This window comes from Astatotilapia calliptera, chromosome 7, assembly GCF_900246225.1.
Source record: "Astatotilapia calliptera chromosome 7, fAstCal1.2, whole genome shotgun sequence".
NCBI classification, from domain to species: domain Eukaryota; kingdom Metazoa; phylum Chordata; class Actinopteri; order Cichliformes; family Cichlidae; genus Astatotilapia; species Astatotilapia calliptera.
Genome location: NC_039308.1, coordinates 42208910 through 42233019, shown reverse-complemented (window position 1 = coordinate 42233019; position 24110 = coordinate 42208910). Strand labels below are relative to the sequence as shown.

The window sequence follows — 24110 nt, the reverse complement described above, 5'->3', positions numbered from 1 at the left end:
CAAAATACCAGATACTGTGTGTGCAAACCTGGTAAAGACCTATAGTAAACGTTTGACCTCTGTTATTGCCAACAAAGGTTATGTTACAAAGTATTGAGTTGTATTTTTATTATTGACCAAATACTTATTTTCCACCCTGATTTACGAATAAATTCTTTACAAATCCTACCATGTGGATTCATGGATTTTTTTTTCACATTCTGTCTCTCACAGTTGAAGTGTACCTCTGGTGCAAATTACTGACCTCTGTCATCATTTTAGGTGGGGGAACTTGCACAATCGGTGGCTGACTAAATACTTTTTTGCCCCACTGTATTCACAAATGTGTCAAAAATCTATCTAAAGAGCAATGAATATATCAATATTTTTCCACTCTTATTCAAAGGTTGCAACCAGTATTTAAAAATATACGTGGCATGTAGACTGGCATAGTAAGGGGCTGAACCACAGCTCTTCAATAAGAAGTCTAGCTCCATTTTCTCCTAAACCACATCCACCAAAGGTGTGAATGCACTCACTGGTCAGTATTGCTCACAAGCAAGAATGTAAAGTATCCTTTTTCATTTTTAAAACTGTCTTACCATATCTGGGTATAATTCCCCAGGCAGTGAATGAAGCATAGATCCCACCAATCATCCAGAACATACACAACCAGGACAGATGCTCTCCTCTCTTGTTCATCTGAAGAAACTCTGAGAAGTACGAGTACACGATCGGTGCTGTGCCACCAATACTGAGAGCAAAGACAGAAAAGAAGATAGTAAGGATTATTATTTAAATAATAATCAGCCACAACATTATTTTAAAGATTATTATATTCCCCCAGAGCAAAAAAATGAAGAAAACAGATGCTACACAAAAGCAGGTTGTGTTTTAGAAAACGTCCACTGAAAATCACAGAGCAAAGATGTGTAAAGATATTCTGAGCAAAGCCGACGTTTTCTTGGAGGCAACAAGAGTTCATTTGAAATTTGTATCACATTCTAAACCGCAACAAGGTGACATTTGATGGCACTGCCACCCCAGAATTCAGTTTGGCCTCCTTCAGCGTCACTGGAGTTGAAGTGCTGTCAGTCTGGAAACATGACCAACATCACTGTAATGGAACATGGATGCAAGTCGTGTGGTGAGAGACCGTGTGGAGACTGTGTCCTTGGAGGTTATGTGCGTATATGTGTATGTAAGAAGATTGGGGTGGGTTGTCTGACTCTAAGGTAACTCTAAAATAATTCTTGACTTTGAGGTGTATGATTTAATAAAATAAATTATATTTACAGAGTTTTGAAGAGAAAAAGTATTCCCAAGCATTTGAAATAAAAAGATGTGCAGATGGATGTTCATGTAAGAATGAGCTACCGATAAATCTAATTGAAGTGAAATTGGATAAAATGAATGAAACATGAAGTGAAGTGCATCCATATGTAACTGAATGTTCAAATGGGAATTACTAAGAAGTCATGTTACACGACAACATAGAAAAGAAGAAAATGTAATGAAGTGATTTTAAAGTTTCAACTTTGTTTTAAATCGTGTATGTAGAAAAGTAAGAGAGAGGATAACAGGATGTAGCTGGACATCGGGTGATAGATGTGAACAACGGTGACTAGACGCCACAATGGGTTGTTCCGAATAGATAAGTGGTTCTTCCCTTTGTCTCCTGTCAGATGAGCAGTTCAGAAGATTTGATCTAAGAAGTTCATATTTAGAAATTCCAGGAGAGACACCAGAGGGATCAACCAGTGCTTGATTATTGTTGCACACACAAGACACTTGATCCAAACTATAACTTACCCGGATGCTGTAGATACATACAAACAAAAACTGTCCCATTGTTCTACTAGAATCTGTGTTTTGCTGCTCAGTCTTCCCAGCATTTTCCCACATGCCACATTTTCAGTCATTCTCTCCCTCCACACATTCAGGGTTGAGATTCTTTCAATGGTGTTAAAATAAGATGAACACGTGTCACTTTATCTAGATGTGGCACCTCACCCCTGTCCCCCAGTAGGCACAATCTTGGTGATTTCTGTAATTTACATCCATGTATTTTAAAACAATTTCCCATATTGGGAAGACCACTGGACATTCCCACAAAGCATCCTTTTGCTTCTTGGCATTTCCAACACGTCATCTTTACTCATGCACATTTTATGAAGCCTTGTTGGTATGTAATAGTACCTGCTGAGAATTTTATATCGGATAAATTTACCTCTAGCCTCCCTGATTTAAAGCCCATTTTCAGAAATAATTGAATTCCATGCTCCCTCATCAAGAGTACAATCCAGATCTCTTTCTCAAACACTTTTAAGTCTTTTACGTGTATTGTTTTTAACCCAATGACCTAAATTACACCATTTTGACACCTTCGTAAGTTAAAGCACAGCAACTGCAAACTTAATTTAACTTAATTTGACAGAAAACACACTTGTCTTGGCTAAATTAGAAAAGATAGCCATGACCATTATAAGAAAAACATTGAAAACAAATGTGTCCCATGTGAATGCAATTTGGCTCAATATGGAACCTCATTTATTTCTACACTGTGTAAAAAAATGTTCTGCACTTGGGTTGAGGAGATTCCAGGCAACTAAGGTGTGTTTTACTCCAGCTTCAGTTGATAATCTTCACTATGGTAGCTGCTATAGGACAAATGTGTTTTAGTTAACTAAGAGAGACCAAAATATTACATTTACACTTTAGCTTATAAGGCTGTTTAGTGTGTTTCTGCTGCTGTCTGGACCAGCTCTAGATCCAACAGCCATCCCTATCTCTGGATGGCTGTCAGTCCACTGTTTACCTCAGCTGTTAATGTGGGGTAAAAAGCATCCACCCTAATTTACTTTGAAAAAGGCTTTAAAACTGTGTGAAAGGAGTCCGACAGTCAGAGAGTCAGACAAGCTCAATTCGGCTGATGAGAGCATTACTGAGGTGAGTTGTTGAGGATATGCTGAACTGTTGGTAACGCTGCTGTTAGCTCCTGTTAACCAGCATCAGTGAAACTGTCTTTGAAGCCAATGTAACTTTGTTGGACTCTGATGCTTGAAAATGTAAGAATCAAAGCTTTTAGAATCAAAGTCCCAGAAAGTTGGTTCTGTGCATCTGGATGTAGCGTTTTCAGTAGGAGAAACATTTCATCATCATCAGGTGACTTCTTCAGTTTCAGCTGACTGCAGGTTTCCCCCTTATAAACAGTACATTTGCATAATGATTACATCTCATCATTGAAAGAGTGTCCACTGCCCTGTAGGTGTGTGTGTGTGTGTGTGTGTGTGTGTGTGTGTGTGTGTGTGTGTGTGTGTGTGTGTGTGTGTGTGTGTGTGTGTGTGTGTGTGTGTGCATTACCCAATGCCAGAAAGAAGTCTGAAGAAGAGAAAGAAGCTGTAACCCTGAGCTAAGGAAGACATAAATGCGAAGATACAGTTTATAGATAATGCCAGAATCAGACATTGCCGACGGCCAACTTTGTCTGCCAGTCCTCCCCACAGAAATGCTCCCACCATCATGCTCAGGAAAACGATGAGACCTGCACAAAGAAGAAGTAATAGAGGATGCCATATCAAATTATTTAATACTAAGGATATGTTGCAAAACCTCAATATACTCAAAATCAAAACCACATCTGATTGGTTTCATCTCTGTTACCCTGGTGTTTCTACTCCTCCCTGATTGCCTTTTGTGTCTGTGTATATCTAAAGCCTCAGTTTGTCGTTTGCTTGTGTCTTCACTGTGTATTCTGGCTGTTTGTTCCCAACTTATTTATTTAACTTTCTCTTAAATTTGGTTTTGTTTTCTTTCCCATGGATTTATACCAGCCTAAATAAACGGATCACTTTTTTGCTTTTTCCTCACTTCATCACACTCTACCATGACACACCTATTATCAAACATGCTCTGCAGAAATATATGAAATCAAATTCCTTCTTTACCTTGTTTGGTATGGACTTTCATGAGCAGATTGCTTTAGCCTTAGGCAAGCATTTAACACTGATTGGTGCCAGATTGGCATGCTGACAATATTTTAAACCAGTGTACAGATGGCCATGCAACACAGGATAACTGTGACTCATCATCAGATATTTTACACCACGTGTAAAATATCTGTTTCACAAAGGTCCAGGGACACCTGGGCAGCACCCATATGCTTTTTTCAAGGTCAGTACAAAAAGAATTGGTGTGTCACTCTACTGATTCTGAACACGAACAGACAATATCGGTTTCGATCAAACCTTGGCAATTCAATTCAGTTTTATTTATAAAACACTAAATCACAACAGCAGTCGCCTTAATGTGCTTTATATTGGAAGGTAAGCACCCTACATTAATAAATAGAAAACCTTAAAATTCAGACATCAGGGAAAAAAAGAAAAACTCTCTTTTAACAGGAAACATCATTTCTGATGTTATGAAACCTCTGGCAGAACCAGGCTCAGGCAGCAGCCATATGCTGTGACCAGTGGGGGATAAGGATGGGAACTGATAAGAATTTAGCAATTCCGATTCGATTATCTATATCACTTGTTGATTCGAGCGTTTATTGATTGTCATTCTCATCAATGAGAGTTACCACCATCACTAAGCAGCATCTCATTACATTACATTTGTGTAAATTGACTGCATACTGCGTTGTCAAATGTTTGTGTGTGTCGGAGGCATTTCCCCTCTTTTGTTGAGATTGCTGTTAAGGTTATTACTCAAAAAGAAAAAAAAGTAAAGTATTACATATATTACACGAATACCTTTCTTAAACAAAGTGTAGTACTTTACTTGACTACTAAATTCACTGCGGAGAAATTAACTGACCTACAAACAACTACAGACATGAATAACTTATTCTTCCTGTTTGCATCAGTTCACACAAACTTAGATTTTATTACTTTTTAGATTTTAAACTGATAGAAACTAACAAACATCACAAGCGAAAACCTGATTCACATGGTGACTTTTCCTCAGAAAAATACCGTTTTCATCTCGAGTCATTTGGCTCAACAATTACCAGAGGTAAAAAGAAAGCCTCACTTACAGCCCAGACATTTTTTGTTCACTAACGACTTCTTGTATCTAATATATTATCTTCCCCTGCAGGTAATGCAACTTCTGCATGCGTATTCATTTCACATTTTAAGGAGGCAAAGTGTGAAGTGGACTCGGTGGACTGGCGTGTCTATTACACGTTCAGCCTTGCTACTGGGGTGAAAAATTGCATCAGTAGCTGAAAGGGTCACAGCAGAGGGAGCTACATGAGATTTCTCATCAATGCCAAATTATCTTGGTATGATACCTGGATATAGTGTTGACTACTGCAAAGTCATTTTCAGGTTTTTCTCATCGGTGATATAATAACTAACACCTTCCGGTACATCTTAATCTGTTGCCACTGAAACATTTCAATATATATAAAAAAAAATCTATTGTGGTGCCCATTTATCACATCAACATCTTATTGTGATAAGGCAAACAGACTTACTGTGTTCATGTGCCTGGGTTGACAGCAAGAAAAAACTACCAGCTAAAAGCTGCAAGCAAAAAGGAAAACGAATATTCTCCAGCTTAAGTAATAATGCTTTTGGTGAAGCATTAGGAAAAAAATCATTTCTGATGTTATGGCACCTTGGCATTGTTTAAGGCACACTGTTGAAGTAGTACAAGCACCTAAGAACCTGATTATAAAATGACTCCTATAAAAAAGCTAGCAAATACACTTAATCGATCTGGAATATACTCCAGATCTTTTATTTTCTACATTTTTGATAATATAAAGGGAACAGGCCTCATCTGGGTATGAATCCCTGAGATGTGGAGCTTTTTATGAAAATTAATGTAGCTCCCTAAACAGTTAATGAAATGCTTTTGTTAAACCCCTTGAATTAGTCCTCACTTCAATTACATCTTCCACTTTTGATTTAAAAGCCACTATACAAAACTGCCTCATTGTCCAAATACGGCTGGACAAGCACTGCTTGCTTTGACAGAACAACACAGATGTAGTGCACCTGTGGGTAGAGTGGGTCATCTACCAGTTGGAAAATTGGAGGATTCATCCTTTCCTGTCAATGTGTCAAAGTATTCAAGATACTGAATCCCCAGTTGTCCCTGATACATTAACAGGTGAGTTGGGTGTGTGTGTGAAGGTAGATAAAGGCAGTGTATGAATGTGTGAAGTACTTTGAGTGCTCAAATTGAGAAGGAAGGGACCTCGGCTTGTGCTTATTCTAAACAACAATCACTACAGCTAATGCTTACCCAGCATTCCTTTCTCTGCATTGGACAGACACAGGTCCTTTTCTGCAGACGGTAGAACAAATGCAACCACAAAACACTCAACTCCATCAGCCATTAGAGCCAGGCCCAGCACTATGAAGAGCATCCACTGGAATTTCCCATGACCACATTCTTCCATGATGTATTCATACTGCTCAGATAACTCCTCTAGATCAGATGCTGCACTGCTACCTGTTTGAGGTTTAGCCCTGGAAGAAGCCATGAAGACAAAAGAAAATGTGAATCTTTGATTACACTGAAAACCAGATCTGATTACACTGTCCTGAATATATGATAATACTGAATACATTATTGATCTCTTGAGGAAATTACTCTCTCTGCAGAGGGCGCCCACAAATCAGGCACCCGGGGTGCAGTGTGTATGGACGCTACCTTGCTCAGGGGTACTTCAGGGTAGCCATTCAGTGGATTCAAACCCCCTACCTTCTGATCATGGGGTGACCACGCTACCTACTGTGCTATCCCTGCCCTATATCTGGTTATTATTGCTGTCACTCTCAGATATGCTATCATGGAAATTATTAGGTTTTGTGCCCAATTTTTGAGGTTTAATTTTTGCATTCCTGTATTTACAGTGTTTTGACTTTTTTTTCTTATCTAAGCTTAAGCCTTTCATGCATAGTGGTCACTACAGTGGACAGCTATTCAAAGGCTGTTTTCTTGTACTTGTGTCAGTGTTGATGGTATACTTGCACATAAACCACTACACTGGACACTGATGTGTCACTCCATACCCTGCCACCCACTGGTCGTTTAATGTTACTATAGATATATGACGTGTTTCATTGTAATTATTGTTATTTAACCCTGTCATGCATGAATTATGACAACCTCAATCAGGATTTTTTTTCTTAAGTACTTTATTCACCTTTTCATGCCTAAAGATGGATATATATACTTAAGAAAAAATCCTAATTGAGGCTGTCATAATTATGCATGAAAGGGTTAAGTAACGTTTAGTTTGGGGGGGGGGGGGGGGGTTGCTGATTTTAATGATATACTATTTATTATTACAGATAAACTTAAATAGCAGTATATTCCCTCTGCAACATTAAAGAAATATGCACAATAATGAATAATAATTATAATCCAGTATTATATATGATTCTGCATTTTAGTTCAGACACTTTCAGTATATTTTGATACTAAAAAATGTACACTAATATTTAAACAGACTGTAAAACAATTATTAAATATAAAACAAAGTTTAAACTCCAGTGCAGTGGCCCTTTTTATTTAGTTTCTGTGATATGGCACAAACTTGTAAATCCATTTATGACTGATCCATTTTTCAGATTTCCTGAGACCCCCTCACCACCAGCTACCACTCTACAGTGAGAGTGCCCAGAAACATTAAATATGCAGTGCCTCACCATGCAGCTCTCTGTGCAGCCTTTGTGTCATCAGGATGTGGAATCCCTTGATATTCTCCTTCATACATCTGATCCTCTTCATCATGTCCTTCAGTCACATCACTTGCTGCATCGTCTTCCTGAAGAGGGTAGTCTCCTTGGTTGTATATGTTGTTCTGGTAGTGGTCAGCCATCTTGGCCTACTAGACCAGCTTTTCTAACTGTTAATATAACTGTAAATAAAAGGTTTTGTTTGGCTTGTTAATTATGTCAGTTCTGAATTTTAGGGAAAAATATAGTTGTCATAAAATAGCAGTTGGAGTTCTTAGTTAATCATACTGACTTACTACCCTTAAAAACTAGTTTCAGGGTCATTAGTCACTTTACTCCACTTACTGGTTTTTAAACTTAATAGCAAATAAAGGTCTATTAATGACATCACACCATCAGTCTGTATGATTTGCAGTGCAGCCTATTCAGGTGTGACTGTCCCAATAAAACAAAACGTGTCTGTTTCATCAGTAACTTCTGCTCCATGTTGTGCTTCTTATGGTGCTGTTAGTGGTAATTCCAAATTCCTGTAAGGTCCTCTCTTCACTCCTGAAAACAAAAAAACTGGTTAGTTTATTGTACACTGTGACACTTGGAACACAGAAGACCTTACCTACCAAAATATGCTTTTTTAAACGTATTTATTTTTTCTGCTGATTATGGTGGTGGTGATAGTGGTGATGATGGAGGTGGTTACTGCTGATGAGCACTCTGCTCTGCGTATTAAGTTCATTTGTATGACTGTGTTTCCCCATTTGGTTTCTTTTCAAACTTTCTTCTTTATTTTAAAAGTTTGTTGTCCCTTGTGCCTTTCTTTTAGATTTGTTTTCCTTGGCTCATTATCCATCATTTATGGTGCTTTCCTGAACAACTCAGAAATTGGAAATTCCGACTTCCCAGTCGGAAATCAACTCAGATTTGAAGTGAGCTAGCAATCCAAGATGGCAGCATGCAACATAAACAGTAGTAAAACGTTTTTCTTTTTCATCTGTACTGCCACTGTTGTGTATTTTTGACTCACTCAATAAGCCATATGCAGAGCATTGATCAGTCTCTATCCGTAGATGTGTTTTTTAAGCACCAAAACATAAATATTATGGTGTGTTGTTAGTGATAGTGAATTTATCTACCCTGCTAGGAATCAAAACAAAGGCTAGAATGATGGACAAGCTGTGGGTGCTAATAAGACATGAGAGAGGAAAGTGAGTGCAGTCTGCTACACTTCACAGAGACATGGCTGCGTACGCAGGTTTTTCATTATTCAGGCTGACAGAGACACCAAGCTGAGCAGTAAGAAGAAACAAGAAGACATTGTAGTGCTTCTTAATGAAAGGTGGTGCAATCCAGGACATGTGCACATAGGAATATCTCTGGTTGCCTGAAACTGAACTTTTAGCTGAGGCTATTATTTACCACAGGAATTCTCCTGCACTATTAGTGAGCAGTATTTACCACCATGGAGCAGTGGCAAGCGACATCAGTAATAATATTATTATTATTATTATTATTATTAACTTTATTTATAAAGCACTTTCAAACAAAGTGCTGTACAACTAAAGGGATAAATAAAATAAAAGTGATACATAGCAATACAGGTAAGAGACACAATACAAGTTAAAAACAATAAAAAATTTAAAAACTAAAAGCTGTAGAATTAAGACATATAGAAAAATCTTAAAATCTGCTCAAACCTGACAAGGTAGCCAATGAAGAGAGTTCAGTACAGGGCTAATGTGCTCAAATTTCCCAGTTCTTGTTAAAATGCGAGCAGCTGCACTTTGCACCATCTGTAGACCTCTAAAACTCAGACACACAACTGTCGCGACCTACAGTGTAGGCATCCAGTGGCATTCATCACCATCAGCGCTGATTTTAACTATATAAATATGACTCCACTCTGCCAACTATCCAGTTAGCAAACTCAACATGGCAGCATTCAACATAAACGCTAGTAAAACCGTAAACATTTAAGGTTTACTGTGGACTGCAAAACACAGGAAAGTAAAGCCCTTTTTCAATTAGGACCTACTTGGATTGGCTCGAGGTTGCACTACTCAGCTTCTCATTTACATTTGAGTACCATCTAATGTGCATGGAGTTGTTATAGCAACGTGGCTGAACATCTTGTGATGGGATATAAACACTACAACAAAGGTGGACGTTGGGCTGATGGTATACCAGCTGCTCAGTCTGTAGCTTTTCGTCAGACGGGGACCATGGTGTTGTTTCTGTGCAGCTGTTTACTTCATTGCCAGGTTTCAAAATAGCGTTTTTGATTTTCATAAAGAAAATGCACTCATAACTCATTGACTGACGCCACTGACCAGCCAATCAATGGCATAAAGTCTGTTGATGTCACATTTTCAGATCGCCGGAACCCCAGCCAGTAGCTGCTAAAAAGGTACCCGGTACTTTTGACCTAATGGAAAACCCCAAAAACCTCATCGATCTGTGCCGAGCTGACCTGAGTAGGTGCTAATGGAAAAGGGCTATAAAACTCTGGTCCTTTTGAATGCATACATGCAAGGATTTAATATAGAGCCACTGCCCTCACCCCACTTGTTACTGTTAACAGGACCAGGTTGTGGTACCAGGACCAGGTTAACAGCATGCTCCTGACTTCCTGTTGCCACTCAGTTGTGCTTTGTATGTGCTCTGTGATCCACATGAGGATGACATCAACAACATAACAAACTACATCACTGATTATATAAATTTCTCTGAGTATACAATTATCCCAATCAGGACTCTATGCTGTTTTCTCAGCAACAGGCCCTGGATCACCAGTGACCTGGAGATCCTAGTGAATGAAAAGAAAGGAATCTTTATCTCTGGGATCAAGGATATGTTGAGAAGGATACAGTGTGAAGCCGGAGCTGAGTAGGTGTGAAGATACCTACAGAGAAAGGCTGGACACCAAACGCTAGCTGCCCTAAAAAGTTAATTCTGTTAGTATTTTCAGTGGGAGAAACGTTTCATCGTCATCCAAGTGAATTCTTCAGTCTCAGCTGACTGCAGGTTTACCCAACAATATAAACAGTACTTTTGCATAATGATGAAAACTAGCACCACTGACTAACAATGGGCCATGAGGTCACTTTCATGATCATTAATATGCAAATTGTCATGACCATTGATCAACAACCACTGACCAAAGCTCATTGATCAATGGCCATGAGTATCATTCACAGAGAGTTGGGGAATGGCTGCAATCACAGCATCACAAGATGGTGAAAGATGTACCCTTAGGCCCCCTCCTCGATTTTCATGTAAATGGCCTCCTTTACTCCCCGCTCAAACCAGTGTTCCTCCCCGTCCAGGATGTGTACAGTCCTGGAGTCCTGGCGGGACAAGTTAGCTCGTTTGTGGATGATTGAACGTGTATCAAGATGTTAGCTAGAAAGCACTTAAAGAGAAAGAGCATTGGGGGGGGAAGTGCTTGTGCAAATGGGTGGGAATGGGTGAATGAAGCAAGAGGCAATGAGTTGCTTTAAGTGCTCAGAGAGTATAAAAACCAGTCCATTTACCATTTACCAAACCAGAATTTCCCTCATCTCCAGTTTAACAGACTCAGAGTTGTTAGCAAAATCTACTTCCTGGAGTAGGGCCATGGGCCCTACCTACCTATCTCTGTGAGATTCAGCAAAATGCTGCAAAAACAGTGCTTTGCAGTACAAATGGATAATGACTCAAAGCTTACTGCAATTGCAACCCAAGAATTTCTCAAGGGAAAGAAATTATATATTCTTCAGTGGCCAACTGTTTTGAACCCAGTAGAGCATGTTTTTCAGTTTTTAACCAAACTAAATACAAGAAGACCCACAAACAAGCAGCAGTCACTGACTTCAAGTAATCCTTTTCGTCCAAGTCTTTATATTTAAAATTTAATAACCCATGCCATTTTATCATATGGTGTGTACACACACACACGTTCAGTGTGCACTCTGTAGCTTTTCAAGGTCAGCAGAAAACACAATGCAAGCCTCTAAAACACTCTACTTCCTGTAAACTGAGATCAGAGGATGAAAACACACACAATTCTCTTCCCCTCAGGGCAGTGGAGAGGCATCTAACAATATAATATAGAAGCTATCCCTCTTACATGGCAAGCATCCTGTCATCATGACAACCAAAATAAAGATATAAACTGTTTAACTGTGATAAGACACAAACATAGCTATGTTCAAACCTGTGATGACAGATGTGAGGAGAGGGAGCTGAAGAGGAAGCTTCAGCATCAAGCCTAGTCATTTACACCAGATTAATAATGCATCGTGTGTCTTTGTACAGCAGGAAGCCACTACACACACACACACACACACACACACACTCACTCACAGAGAGAGAGAGGGAGAGAGATAGAAGCACAGACTGGGTAAAACACACTCTACTGATTCAAAACGGAGGAGACTTTTTTTCCTTCTAACTTTCATTTTTATCTCAATTTTCAACTGTTACTGGTGTCCCACATCTCTATTATCACTAAGTATTACATGTACAGTATTACTGCTTTTTTATGCACATAAGCATCATTATATATGTGTATAAGTTTAACTTTGAATCTGTGTATGTTGCATGCAGATGATGTACATAGGCAGTTGTATGCAAAAAAACTGCATAAAGTTAATTGAAAGTAAAGCACAGAGAGAAACATTCATTTAAATTTTTAAAAGAAATAGAAACACTGTTTTGTTTTTTGTTTTTGTAGATTTCAAAATAACTGAACAAGGCTGTCACAAATTAAATATTTATTGAATATGTTATTACAACTTCACAAAATTGATTGCAAATTTTTAATAAGCTATTCACTAAACTTGTTTTAATGCAAAACAGAATTCTAGCTGGAATTCATTTCATTATTATAATTATTATTATTATTATTATTATTATTATTATTATTATTATTATTATTATTATTATTATTATTATTACTACTACTACTACTATGGGTTGTTTTTTTTTTACATCATAAGTCCCAGAGTGTCTACTTCTGCATGCTTCTCCTTTAACCTCCTAAGACCCGAACTCTTCCACGACATGCATTTTTAATTTCTCTTTGATATTTGGGCATATTGGAACCCGATGAATGTAAAAACAAAGAATTACCAGATTTTTTTTCAACCTTATTTTTGTTTTTAAGAAAAATAAGAGCCACATATGAGGAGAGTCGTTTAAAATTTTGATAGAACAGTAGCAGTATAATGCCCTCATAAGTGGATATCAGGCCCATGTAGAGAAAAATTGAGTATTTTAATCTAAATAACCCAAAATGTGATGTCCACGTATGTGGATGCCAGGTCCTAGGAGGTTAAGGGTCAGACTTCTTTTTTTTCTCTCATTATAAAACTTCCTACTACCTACTACCGCTCGTCCCTGCAAGCAGTCTTTATCCTTCTAGAGGGTCCTTCTTTATGCAGGACCCTCTAGCTCTCAGGTCCTCTACCAGAGGCCTGAGAGCTAGAGGGTCCTGCAGGGTATCTTAGCTGTTCCTAGGACTGCGCTCTTTTGGACAGAGATCTCGGATGTTGTTCCTGTGATCTGCTGGAGCCACTCGCCTAGCTAGCTTGGGAGTGACTGCACCTAGTGCTCCGATTACCACTGGGACCACTGTTACCTTAACCCTCCACATCTTCTCAAGCTCTTCTCTGAGCCCTTGGTACTTCTCTAGCTTCTCGTGTTCCTTCTTCCTGATGTTGCTGTCATTCGGTTCGCTACATCTATCACTATGGCCATCTTCTTCCATTTGTCTACCACCACTATATCCGGTTGGTTAGCCACCACCATTTTGGAAGTCCCACAGGATCTTAGCTCAGCCGTTCTTCACCACCATAGGGGCGTCTCCCATTTAGACCTCGTGACTTCCAGGCCATACTTGGCACAGATGTTTCTGTACTGTGTGTGTGTATGTATGTATATGTGTGTGTGTATATATATATATATACACACACACACACACACACATATATATATATATATACACACACACACACACACACACACACACACACACACATATATATATATATACACACACACACACACACACATATACACACACACACACACACACACACACACACACACACACACATATATATATATTATAGTATATATATAGTAAAATTCTAGTATCTTATTAGTTTCCTTGTTAGCACTAATTAGAGGATGTCTGTGTATGTGTGTTGCACCTGTATAGCTTATGTATAACCAATGCAAACCAAGCTTGAAAACAATATTTGATAACTTTGTACTGACACTGAGCATTTAAAACAGTCCAAAGCCACAAGGTGGTGTCATGTAGTACATGCACATATTTTACATACAAATTATGAAATAAATAGAGTGTTTGTGCTGCTCAGTCTGGAATTTGAAGGAGTACTGTAAGTGATTGTGTTTCAGTTTATCTGAAAGAAAAATAACTATACCAAGAAGAGGATAATTGTAATATTTCATATTAAATGCAATAAAAACATTTTAAAAAGATTGCTACGGTATTTTTTAGTCCAAACCTCAGTTGAAAATTTCTATATTTGGAAATCTTACTTTTTAAAATGAACAAAACGTAAAGCTCTTCCAATCTAAGTCAATAACATAAAGAAACATTCAGAAAAATGACTTCTCTTACCAGGACAAAACGAGTTGAAGCTCCCAGTCACACACCAGATCTTTCTTTAAAATTCACTTGTAGCCTGAAAAAATCTAGTCTAGTCTTTTTGCCCTAAAAATGTAAAGAGCATCAACATACACAGGCACGACTGAGGGATTAGGGCTGGGAGGGATTTTACTAGCTGCCCCGTCTCCTCCTTCTTCCTCTCCTCTCACTGCAGCACTCCTCCCTGAAGCCTCCCGCCACATTCACAGTGGTACAGTCCACCTCTGTTATACAATACACACACGAAGACGCCATTTATTCATCAAAAGGGGAGAGCAAGGGCTGGGGCGTGGGCTGGGGATGGGAAAAGGGATGGGCATGGAGGGGGTTTTGAAAGTGGCATATGGGTGGCCAGTGAAAAAGGAAATGGAGACAGGGAGGAGGAGGTGATGTGATAGTTGTGTTGACTTAGTGTGAGATGCTTGATAAGATGTTTTCTCTGTGATGATGTGAAAGTCCTGCAGCTTTACAACCATGAATCATAATTCGTTTCTTTTTCTTTCTTTCTTTGCTTCCCTACTCGGCTACTAAAGCACTGCTATCATTATGCATTTAAGCATCATGATTAAGTAATGAAGGAAGCACAAGATTAAGGAGGACAAGGAAAAGAAAGAGACAGACATGGCCATTCTCTGACCCAGATCTAGATGAAACTATGGAAAAATCGTGAATGGATTTTATCGATATTACTGTCGGAAATCATGAAATGTACCACAAGGTAGTTGGATGTTCTGCATGCTTCTGCTATGTTGAGCCTAAAGACCATGAACATTAGTGCCCTGTTCAGGGAAGTCAGAGAGCTGTATTGTATTGCAGTTATTTTTGCAGTTTTGTGATTTTCAGACAAATGTATTTACTCTGATGACATTAACTTGGCCTCCAGCAACACTGTGAGGAATCTTTGAGTCACTGGTTGTTGTTTTGTTTTTTTTACCAAGATATGTACTTCAATGTGCAAATATGCAGGTGCTTTCATGCATTTGTGCATTGCTCTAAAATTAGAAGCATCCCATCTCAGAGAGATCCTGAAAAACTAGTTCATGCATTTATTACTTCTACACTGGACTATTGTAGTTGTCCTAAAAACTGTGAAAAACCTTTATTTGTTCCAAAATGCTGGAGCGAGAATACTGACAGGGCAAAAAAGAGAGAGCATATTTCTCCTATACTGGTAAAATTTTCTTTTTCATTAACATTTAGTTGTTGCAATCGGGCTCATTAGGAGTGTTTCTTCCACTCCTCTTTTCTTGATTCACTTAGTGTTTATACACCACTCTGCATTTAATGATTAGTTATTATTAGTCTCTGGCTTTCTTCCACAGTGTGTCTTTTATATTGTATCCCTCCCCTCACCCTCAGCCATTTGCTGGATATAGCTGATCTCCCTGAGCCTGGTTTTCCTGGAGGTTTCTTCGTGTTAACAGAGAGTTTTTCCCTCCTACTGTCATGAATGCTTGCTCATAAGGGGCCATCGGTTTGATTTGAAGTCAGAACATCAAAAATCAAAAGCAAAATATGTTCACAAATAAGTATGTATTCAGGCAATGGGGAACGTCCTTAATCCTGTGTAATGGTGATGACATGAATGTCATTTTGAGGCAGTCAACCACACTGTAGAAGCAGGAAGCACATAAAAAAACAAAAAACAAAAAAAAACTCCTGTCCAACACACCTAAACTGCTAAACTAAATAACATTTCATGGATTGAAGAACAATTTTAGTCAGTTATATCTGGATGTGCCCAAATAAATTATTGATGGGTATTAGGGTGGTTTGCATAGCTCAAAGATTAAGCAGATGAGTAGTCTGAATACAGGTGTTTAAAAGTTAGATGCTGGAATCTTAGGCCGTAGTTTACCTGCCGTAATTAAGTTTTTTCAAATTTTCAAACTTTTCCAACATCTCGTTCTGTGTATCTGTATGTTCCTGTCTCTGCACTGGAATATCATTAAAAAGTTGGTCAAAGCTGACTCGATCATACACATCTGTCTTCAACCCAGCTTCAGCGGACACAAAGCCAGATTACAAAATGTGATTTTCTCACACAACACATGATGTGATGTCAAAATTGATGTGCGACACAGGCAATATAGCAAGCATAATAGCCCCATTATGCTCTTCCTGAGGTGGAGGATTGTAGAGTTGGCAGCTTCAATACTAGCTGGTGGCTACCCAGTTAGAATTTTAAATCTATGTTGCGAATCTTTGTGCTTTTGGATACACTGATCACTTATTTTTGATCAGATGAGTGTGATGCAGCCTTTCTAAGTTTTACACACACATTTTCACTCTTATGGATGCATTGGGGGCAACTCAGAGTTCACAATCTTCACTCAAGATACTTCAGTATGTGGACTGGAGGACTATTGCATTTTTTATGATATTAGGAATTACAGCCATTTTTATACAGTTCACTACTTTCTTAGCTTCAAAAGTAACTGGACAAGTTAAAGGTAAAGTAACAAGGTCTTTCCCTAAAACTTGTTAGAATACTTCGTGGTCATTCCATTTAAAATAAAATGCTTAAAGGCTTTCTTATTAAGTAGGACAGATTTTAATAAGAGCCTCAGTCAATGACCCAGCAAATTACTTCATGAACTGGATCCAGAAGGATGGAATTTACAAGATTGATCTTCCTGGTCTGGCACAGTACAGCAGATTTAATTGGATTAGATTGGCCTCGTCTACCAAACAGTGACTGTTCACTTTTACAGCTTAAGCAGACTAAAGTAAATATTAATCAGCAAGAAAGGATGCTGATGTAAAGCTGACTGCTACGCCCCAACCTCTGACAAAGGACCTTTGCTGTGAGGGAATAGTGTTAGTGCCTGCAATGCCAATTTTATTTCCTGACATATCAAAATGTATTGTAGTGCTACATAGAGAATTAAGGAAAATGATAAAAACGCAAAAACATCAATTAAAAACATCTTCAAAACACTAAAAACAAAAACAATCAACTATAATACAATAAAAATAAGGTCATAACATCATACACATAGTAATAAAGTCAATATCTCAAGACAAAAATTATAACTGTGTTTTAAGATGACTTTTAAAGATGGGCAACACAAGTTATTGTTGTGCAAAAGCAATTTATTTATTGCCCCTTGTAACTTAGGGGCAGCAATAGAGAACGCTTTGTACACTCTGAGGTTCTGCTTAGATTTCTGTATATGTACTGGTCAGATGACCTAAGAGCTTGGACAAGAGTGTCAGGCTAAAGCAGCTCGAAGGTAAGGTGGGGCAAGAGCTGCTCAATTTTACATGTTCTTGTCAAAAGACACTCAGTGAGACTTTGAACAAAAGTAAGACGGAAGACTGGCTAACTTCAATATAAAGTGGATTACAGTAATCCAGCCCAGACATCATAAAAGAGGATTCAACTTTGCCAGCCGCCTTAAATGAAAGAAGCTAGATTTAACTACTGCACTGTTTGGTCGAGCCAGGTTTTGCTTTGTTGCATGTTTAAAGTTTGAAGGGACCAAACCAGAACACAAACTGATATTAATAATGGCAATAACCAACTGCACTAAACTATACAGAGCCTCTGAGAGATGAAGAGGAACAACATCATGGGGAGAACCCGAAGGCTCAATATGTTGAATTACATTCTATATGAACGCCGGATTCACAGGTTCAAACTGGTTAAAAATAACAGACCAAGAGACAGAGACAGTTGGGTCAGAATCAGGAGCCTATATGAGAGCCATTGTGGCGGCAGCCTGATCAATAAAGTGCAAATATCAAACATCAAGCTTTAAAAAAGACAGACTGTGAGGCACTAAGAATGGAGTTGATAACTTGGATCAGAGTCAGAATCAGAATCAGAGAGACTTTATTTATCCCCAAGGGGCAATTAGGATACAATAATGCTTGATAAGCTATCTCTTATAGCCTCTGTAACAGTGTTCAGATAGTGTTCCTCCCCTCACCCTCAACCCCCACTGCCCCTCCCTGACTCTGGTTCTACTGGGGGGTTCTTCCTGTTTCTTCCCAATCTCATCAAGCACTCACCCCTGTTCAGCACTCAGCCATGTGTGGTTAAAAAAAAAAGGAAAGAAAGAAAGAAACTACATTTAATGGGAGCCCCCCCAAAATCTCTAAGGATAAAGGTTTTGATTCCCTGGCAACTAGCAAATAAATAAATAATTAATTAAATGTGTCATTAATTAGATAACATTAGAAATAAATAAATATATTTTATTTAATGAAGTGAATTTGCATTTAGATGAAATGAATGGGCATTTAATTCATTATTGAACTATTTATTTAATTAACAAATTCAAATGTTAATTAATTAATGAAACATTTAATTATTTAATGGCGTATTTAATTAAATCATTTTGTCACTCCTGTTCCTCCATTACACACGAGCACAGATTGTGCTGCAGGAAGGAAGAGCAAGACAGGACGTATGTGTCGCACCACCCCGTACTTTTTTAAAATATTATTTATTTTTGCTAAAATATGCAAGTCTATTAAATAAATGTGTTCTCTGGCTCTGGTATGAATTAAATGCTTACATTTGTAAGCCAACTAGCCCCATTATGCATTTCTTTGATAAGTAGCAGAAAATGTAAGTATAAAAAGATCTATATATTTATTATCATTTATAACAACTCATTTAAGATTGTGATAAGCGGAAGAATTTATTTTGAAAACCGGAAATTCATCAAAAAGCTAGCAAGCTAACAGGTAGCCGGTAGATGTTTTCCTGTTCAGGTCTTGCCGTAGCTTGTCTTTACCGTGTTAAATTTATACCGTCTCTGCAGCAGGCTAGATCTGTCACTTTAAAGGCTGTAACGTTACCCAACCTTGTGCTGGTGCTCAGCTGCCGGTACAGAGCCCCTCTGCCCGGTGTCGCCCTGCACAGAAGGCACTACTCCAGAAACAGACAAATGCCCAAAAAGGTAAGAGCGGTTATTCCACTTTTGTGTATATAGATTTTTTTTTTTAACTTCATTTTCTCATTGATATGAGTCAATTAAAGTAAAGTAAGTACTTCTTTCAACCATCTTTTTGATGGACATTGTTTATGCTAAAGGTCCAAACAGTTTGATTTGAATTTTAAGGAGTTTAAAGATTGAGTGCAGGGCTTCTTCGTTTGTTGCGACCTTTGTTATTAAGTGTGCCAGTGCAACAGCATTAAGTCACAATATCTTCTTATTATTATTATTAGTATTATTATTAGTATTATTAGTAGTATTATTAGTAGTATTAGTAGTATTAGTCGTAGTATTCAACCCTTACAAAAGTAGGTTTTGTTTTTTGTTTTTACTAATTCATGAACAGACAAATACCCAAAAAGGTAGAACAGCTCCCATATTTAGGATGAAAAGAAGAAGAACATGCTGTCTATTGTCTGTCTGTTGAACATGTATATTGGAACTGTGTCCTTATAATACACACTGGAGAAGTGAAAAATGTGTATTTTGTACTTGGGAAGTTGCTGCTGCTGCTCCCACAGAATACTTCTTATACAACTTCTAGTTTTCACGTGGTAAGCTTTTCTCTGAGATTGAATTTCTAGTCTTCTATCCTTTCTGTTTCTCTACCTGATGCAGACAGCAGGGGTTTTCACTCCTCTTCATTTTACTGTCTTTAGTCGCCATAGAAACACTTCTCCACAGCTGTGTGGTGATAGCACACTTACTCCACTTACTCCAGATTAGAATGGAATTTCTGAGTTTCCAGTTCCAACAGCTAGAATTACCAACTCTGAAAGAAGGAGCAGCTCCACCAACCCCGTGTTACTGATCCAATGTGGCAGCAGTGAACGTAAACAGTAGTAAAAGTGTAAAACTTGAAATCTGTTACAAGATTACATTGATGGGGAAACCTGCAGTCAGCTCAGACTGAAGAAGTCACTTGGATGAGTTATGAAATGTTTCTCCCACTGAAAACGCTATGTCCAGATGAACAGAATCCACTTTTTTGGATTTCTGTACCTGGATGATTCAGCATGCATCAAGACTGGCAAATAATGAAGCTAGAAGATGGTGGTGTGTTATAGTCTTTTGTAATGTTCCTAACAGGATATTTAAATGCAATGTCTGGTATCAGCTGCATGAGAGACTTGGATAATGTCACTACTATAAAAACACTTGTGAACAAACTCCCCTATAAGCTTAGAAAGCTCATATGATCTGCAGGAAAAATCAAAAAGGAAGGTTGAAGATTTTGTCAAGTGTGTTACTTATGGTGTAAGCTATTTCTAGATTCCCAATTGTTTTACTGTAAGATGACTTAAAGGTAGAAAATGAATGTAAAGAGCCAGTAATGTTTGACTTAAGCTCTTTTGTGCTGTTAAACCAGGTGAAAGAACAGCTGGCAGGTTGTGGAGGAGCGGCCGTAGCAGAAGCCTGTGGTCCAGTAACCAAAGACAAAAGTGGTGCTGTAACCATAAGAGTTCATGCAAAGCCCGGCTCCAAACACAGCAGCATCACAGGTGTTTGTATAACAGAATTGTTGATATGAACAAAGTGAAACACAAATCACACTGCTATCTCTTCTGCCATGCTTTCAGAAGTTTCTACAGAGGCAGTAAGTGTTGCCATCTCAGCACCACCTACAGATGGAGAGGCCAATGCTGAGCTTATTCGCTACCTGGCTGAGGTTCTGGGCCTGAAGAAAAGTCACGTGTGTCTGGACAAGGTTGCTGAAACTTATAAGTGGAATCTTGGTGCAATCTCAGTACACATTTGAGTATTTCTGTATACATTGACATTTGTCACTAAGCATTTCTCACTTAATATTTACTTAAACCGTCACTCATGTACATATCTCACTACATACAGTGGTGTGAAAAAGTGTTTGCCCCCTTCCTGATTTCTTAGTGTTTTGCATATTTGTCACACTTACATGTTTCAGATGATCAAACACATTTTAATATTAGACAAAGACAACCTAAGTACATACAAAATGTAGTTTTTAAATGGTGATTTAATTGATTAATGGAGAAAGGTTATCCAAACCTATCTGGTCATGTGTGGAAAAAGTAATTTAAACTATTTAAATGATGACTTAGCTGTGATTTTGAAAGCTGAGTTCAGTTTCACTAAACAGACTCAGGCCTGATTAATGGCAGACCTGTTGAATTAAGAAATCAACTAAATGGAACCTGTTTGACAAAATGAAGCAGGCTAAAGGATCTCAAAAAGCAACACATCATGCTATGATCTAAAGAAACACCTGAGACACAAAGTCACTGACATATATCAGGAAAGGGTTACAAAGCCACTTCTAAGGCTTTGGGACTCCAGTGAACAACAGTGACAGCCATTATACACAAATGGCGAAAACATGAAACAGTGGTGAAGCTTCCTAGGAGTGGCCAGCCTACCAAAATTACTCCAAGAGCACATCGACAACACAAAAGAACTCAGAATAACATTAAAGAACTGCAGGCTCAGGTCAGTGTTCATTGTTCAACAGTAAGAAAGAGACTGTGCAAAAATGGCATCCATGGGAGTGTTCAAAGAAAAAAATACCACTGACCAAAGAGAACACAAAGGCTTATCTCACCTTAGCCAGAAAACATCTTGATGATCCTGAGGACTTTTGGGAAAATATTCTGTGGACTGATGACACAAAGGGTAAACATTTTGGAAGGTGTGCATCCCATGACATCTGACATCAGACGGACACATCATTTCAGAAAAGGAACATCATACCAGCAGTAAAATATGGTGGTGGTAGTGGGATAGTCTGGGGCTGTTTTGCTGCCTCAGGACTCCTCCAATGTGACTGAATTACAAAAATTCTGCAAAGATGAGTGGGCCAAAACCCCTCCACAGCGCCGTAAGACACTCATTGCCAGTTACCACAAACGCTCGATTGCAGTTATTGCTGTTAAGGGAGTTGTTGATAAAGTTGTTGCTGCACCAGTTATTAGGTTTAGGGAGAAATCACTGCACTTTGTGTTTACTTGTTATGTTTTTCTAATATTTAGATTTGTTTGATGATCTGAAACATTTAAGTGTGACAAGCATACAAAAAATAGCAAATCAGGAAGGGCAAAAACACTTTTTACACCACAGTATTCACATTCTATACTGCATTGAGTATGTGTAAGCAGCTGTAAGCAGGCAGCAGTAGATGGCACTGTGTCACTGTTACTGTCTGTTGGGGGCTTCACTGCAGAGATTGCATGTTGTGGGTATGGTAGGGTTTGAAGAACGAGCTCGATAGTGGTCGTAACACTAAACAGCCATTACTGTAGTGTGACTTGTCCTATGCACTGAGAATTTTAAATGGTGTCAGCTCCAGGGGTGTAAATTAACTTTGTACCCAAAAGTACACATGTGTACTTTGAAAATGTAAATGTATTACACAATATATGTTTTATATAGATACCTTATTATTAGATCTAAATATGCAGCAGGGACCATATAGAGGAGTGACACTGACTTTGTTTTTTGTGCTCCTAAACCTTTAAGCTGCCAAATTGGGCCAAATTGTCATTGTCATTCATTCTGTGGCTTCATGATGGTGCACTGTCACAGTAAGAAGGTTCTTTTTTTAGGGTGAGCAAAGTTTTATCCCATTGTATCATATATCGTTTAAGTCCTTTCGTCTGTATTTTTTAGGGGTCCAGGTCCAGAGACAAAGTCATCAAAGTGGACTCTTCTCTCAGTCCAGAGGAGGTGTTGAGGAAGCTCAGACAGGCTGTAGGCTGACAAGAGGGATGTCAGTTTCCAGCAGTCATCCAAACTTACCTGGATCTGTGTTTAAAGTAATTGTCCCTACAACTAATAAACTAATAGCTGGTTGTGCCACCTTTGACAGCAGGAACTGCTAACCAAGTTTGGGATACATGGGAATGAGTCATTTACAATTTGCTGTGCGAAATTTTGGAATGACATGAACAGCCTGTTTAAGGTTATGCCAAAGTGAGTTTTCCCTTGGAGCTCTACCATGGATGCTATTTTTGTGTAGTCTCCTATAGGTGTTTCATGAAGGGGAGGGGGTGGGTGTTCTGTATGAAGTAGGCAAAAGCGGAATAAAAATGAAAATTTTGAAACCACTGTATCTTTTATAAACAGAAATTAATTCTCCCAATCAATATAGCAGTTATTAGCAAGCAATAGAAAGAATGCAAATTGAATTTTAGTAAAATAAATGTCAAGATGATCATCAACAAAATCTTTTTTCCCCCAACTTAAATCATTTAACTCAAATGTATTATGTGTTACGTCCACCAGCTACAATATAGGATGATCAGCCCAGTTTTGAATGTTAACAGTGGTTAACATTTAATTCAATTCATACAAAGTTCACACACACACACACACACACAGGACTGAAAGACAGCACAGAGGCACTAATCATGGCAGCACACGAGCTCTGAGCACAAGATCCATAGAGGCTGGGGTCTACCACACCAGGCAAGACCCCAGGTGCAGGCTGCGTAAAGATGCGTAAAGGGTGCAAGATGCTAGCAGGCAGGGCATACAAACTGACGGACAAACTGGTGATGGCTAACTGGGCATAGTAGTGGACAAGCAGAAGAATATGGGCATGTTAATGTGTAGCAAAACCGAATAACAGCAACATCAGGAAGAAGGAACACGAGAAGCTGGAGAAGTACCAAGGGTTTACAGAAGAGCTCAAGAAGATGTGGAGGGTGAAGGTAACAGTGGTCCCAGTGGTAATCAGCACTCGGTGCAGTGACCCCCCAGCTAGGCGAGTGGCAGACCTCAGGACCAACATCTGAAATCTCTGTCCAAAAGAGCGCAGTCCTAGGAACAGCAAAGAGACTGCACAGAAACCTC

At 38.6% G+C, this 24110-nt stretch overlaps 2 protein-coding genes across 3 annotated transcripts in view; one reads left to right on the top strand and one right to left on the bottom strand.

Moving 5' to 3' along the window:
- The window catches only part of LOC113026274 (synaptic vesicle glycoprotein 2B-like), a 52616-nt gene extending 38110 nt beyond the window's left edge, over positions 1–14506 (bottom strand). Inside the window, exons 1-6 of one of the 2 annotated variants that reach the window (XM_026174853.1) lie at positions 14308–14506; positions 8028–8231; positions 7653–7864; positions 6241–6467; positions 3343–3523; positions 582–733 (exon numbers count right to left, since the gene is read on the bottom strand). In XM_026174853.1, coding sequence (XP_026030638.1) covers positions 582–733; positions 3343–3523; positions 6241–6467; positions 7653–7825 — 733 coding nt within the window. In that variant the 5' untranslated portion in view covers positions 7826–7864; positions 8028–8231; positions 14308–14506. Of the gene's footprint in view, positions 1–581; positions 734–3342; positions 3524–6240; positions 6468–7652; positions 8232–14307 lie in introns of both variants that reach the window. The other variant, XM_026174852.1, reaches the window with a different exon arrangement.
- A 4499-nt stretch (positions 14507–19005) lies between these two features.
- On the top strand, positions 19006–23359 carry c7h15orf40 (chromosome 7 C15orf40 homolog). Its single transcript, XM_026177024.1, has 4 exons — positions 19006–19247; positions 20653–20785; positions 20864–20991; positions 22926–23359. Exons 1-4 carry the CDS (start codon positions 19044–19046, stop codon positions 23013–23015), a joined length of 555 nt encoding a protein of 184 aa, XP_026032809.1. The 5' UTR covers positions 19006–19043; the 3' UTR covers positions 23016–23359.
- The last annotated feature ends 751 nt before the right edge of the window (positions 23360–24110 follow it).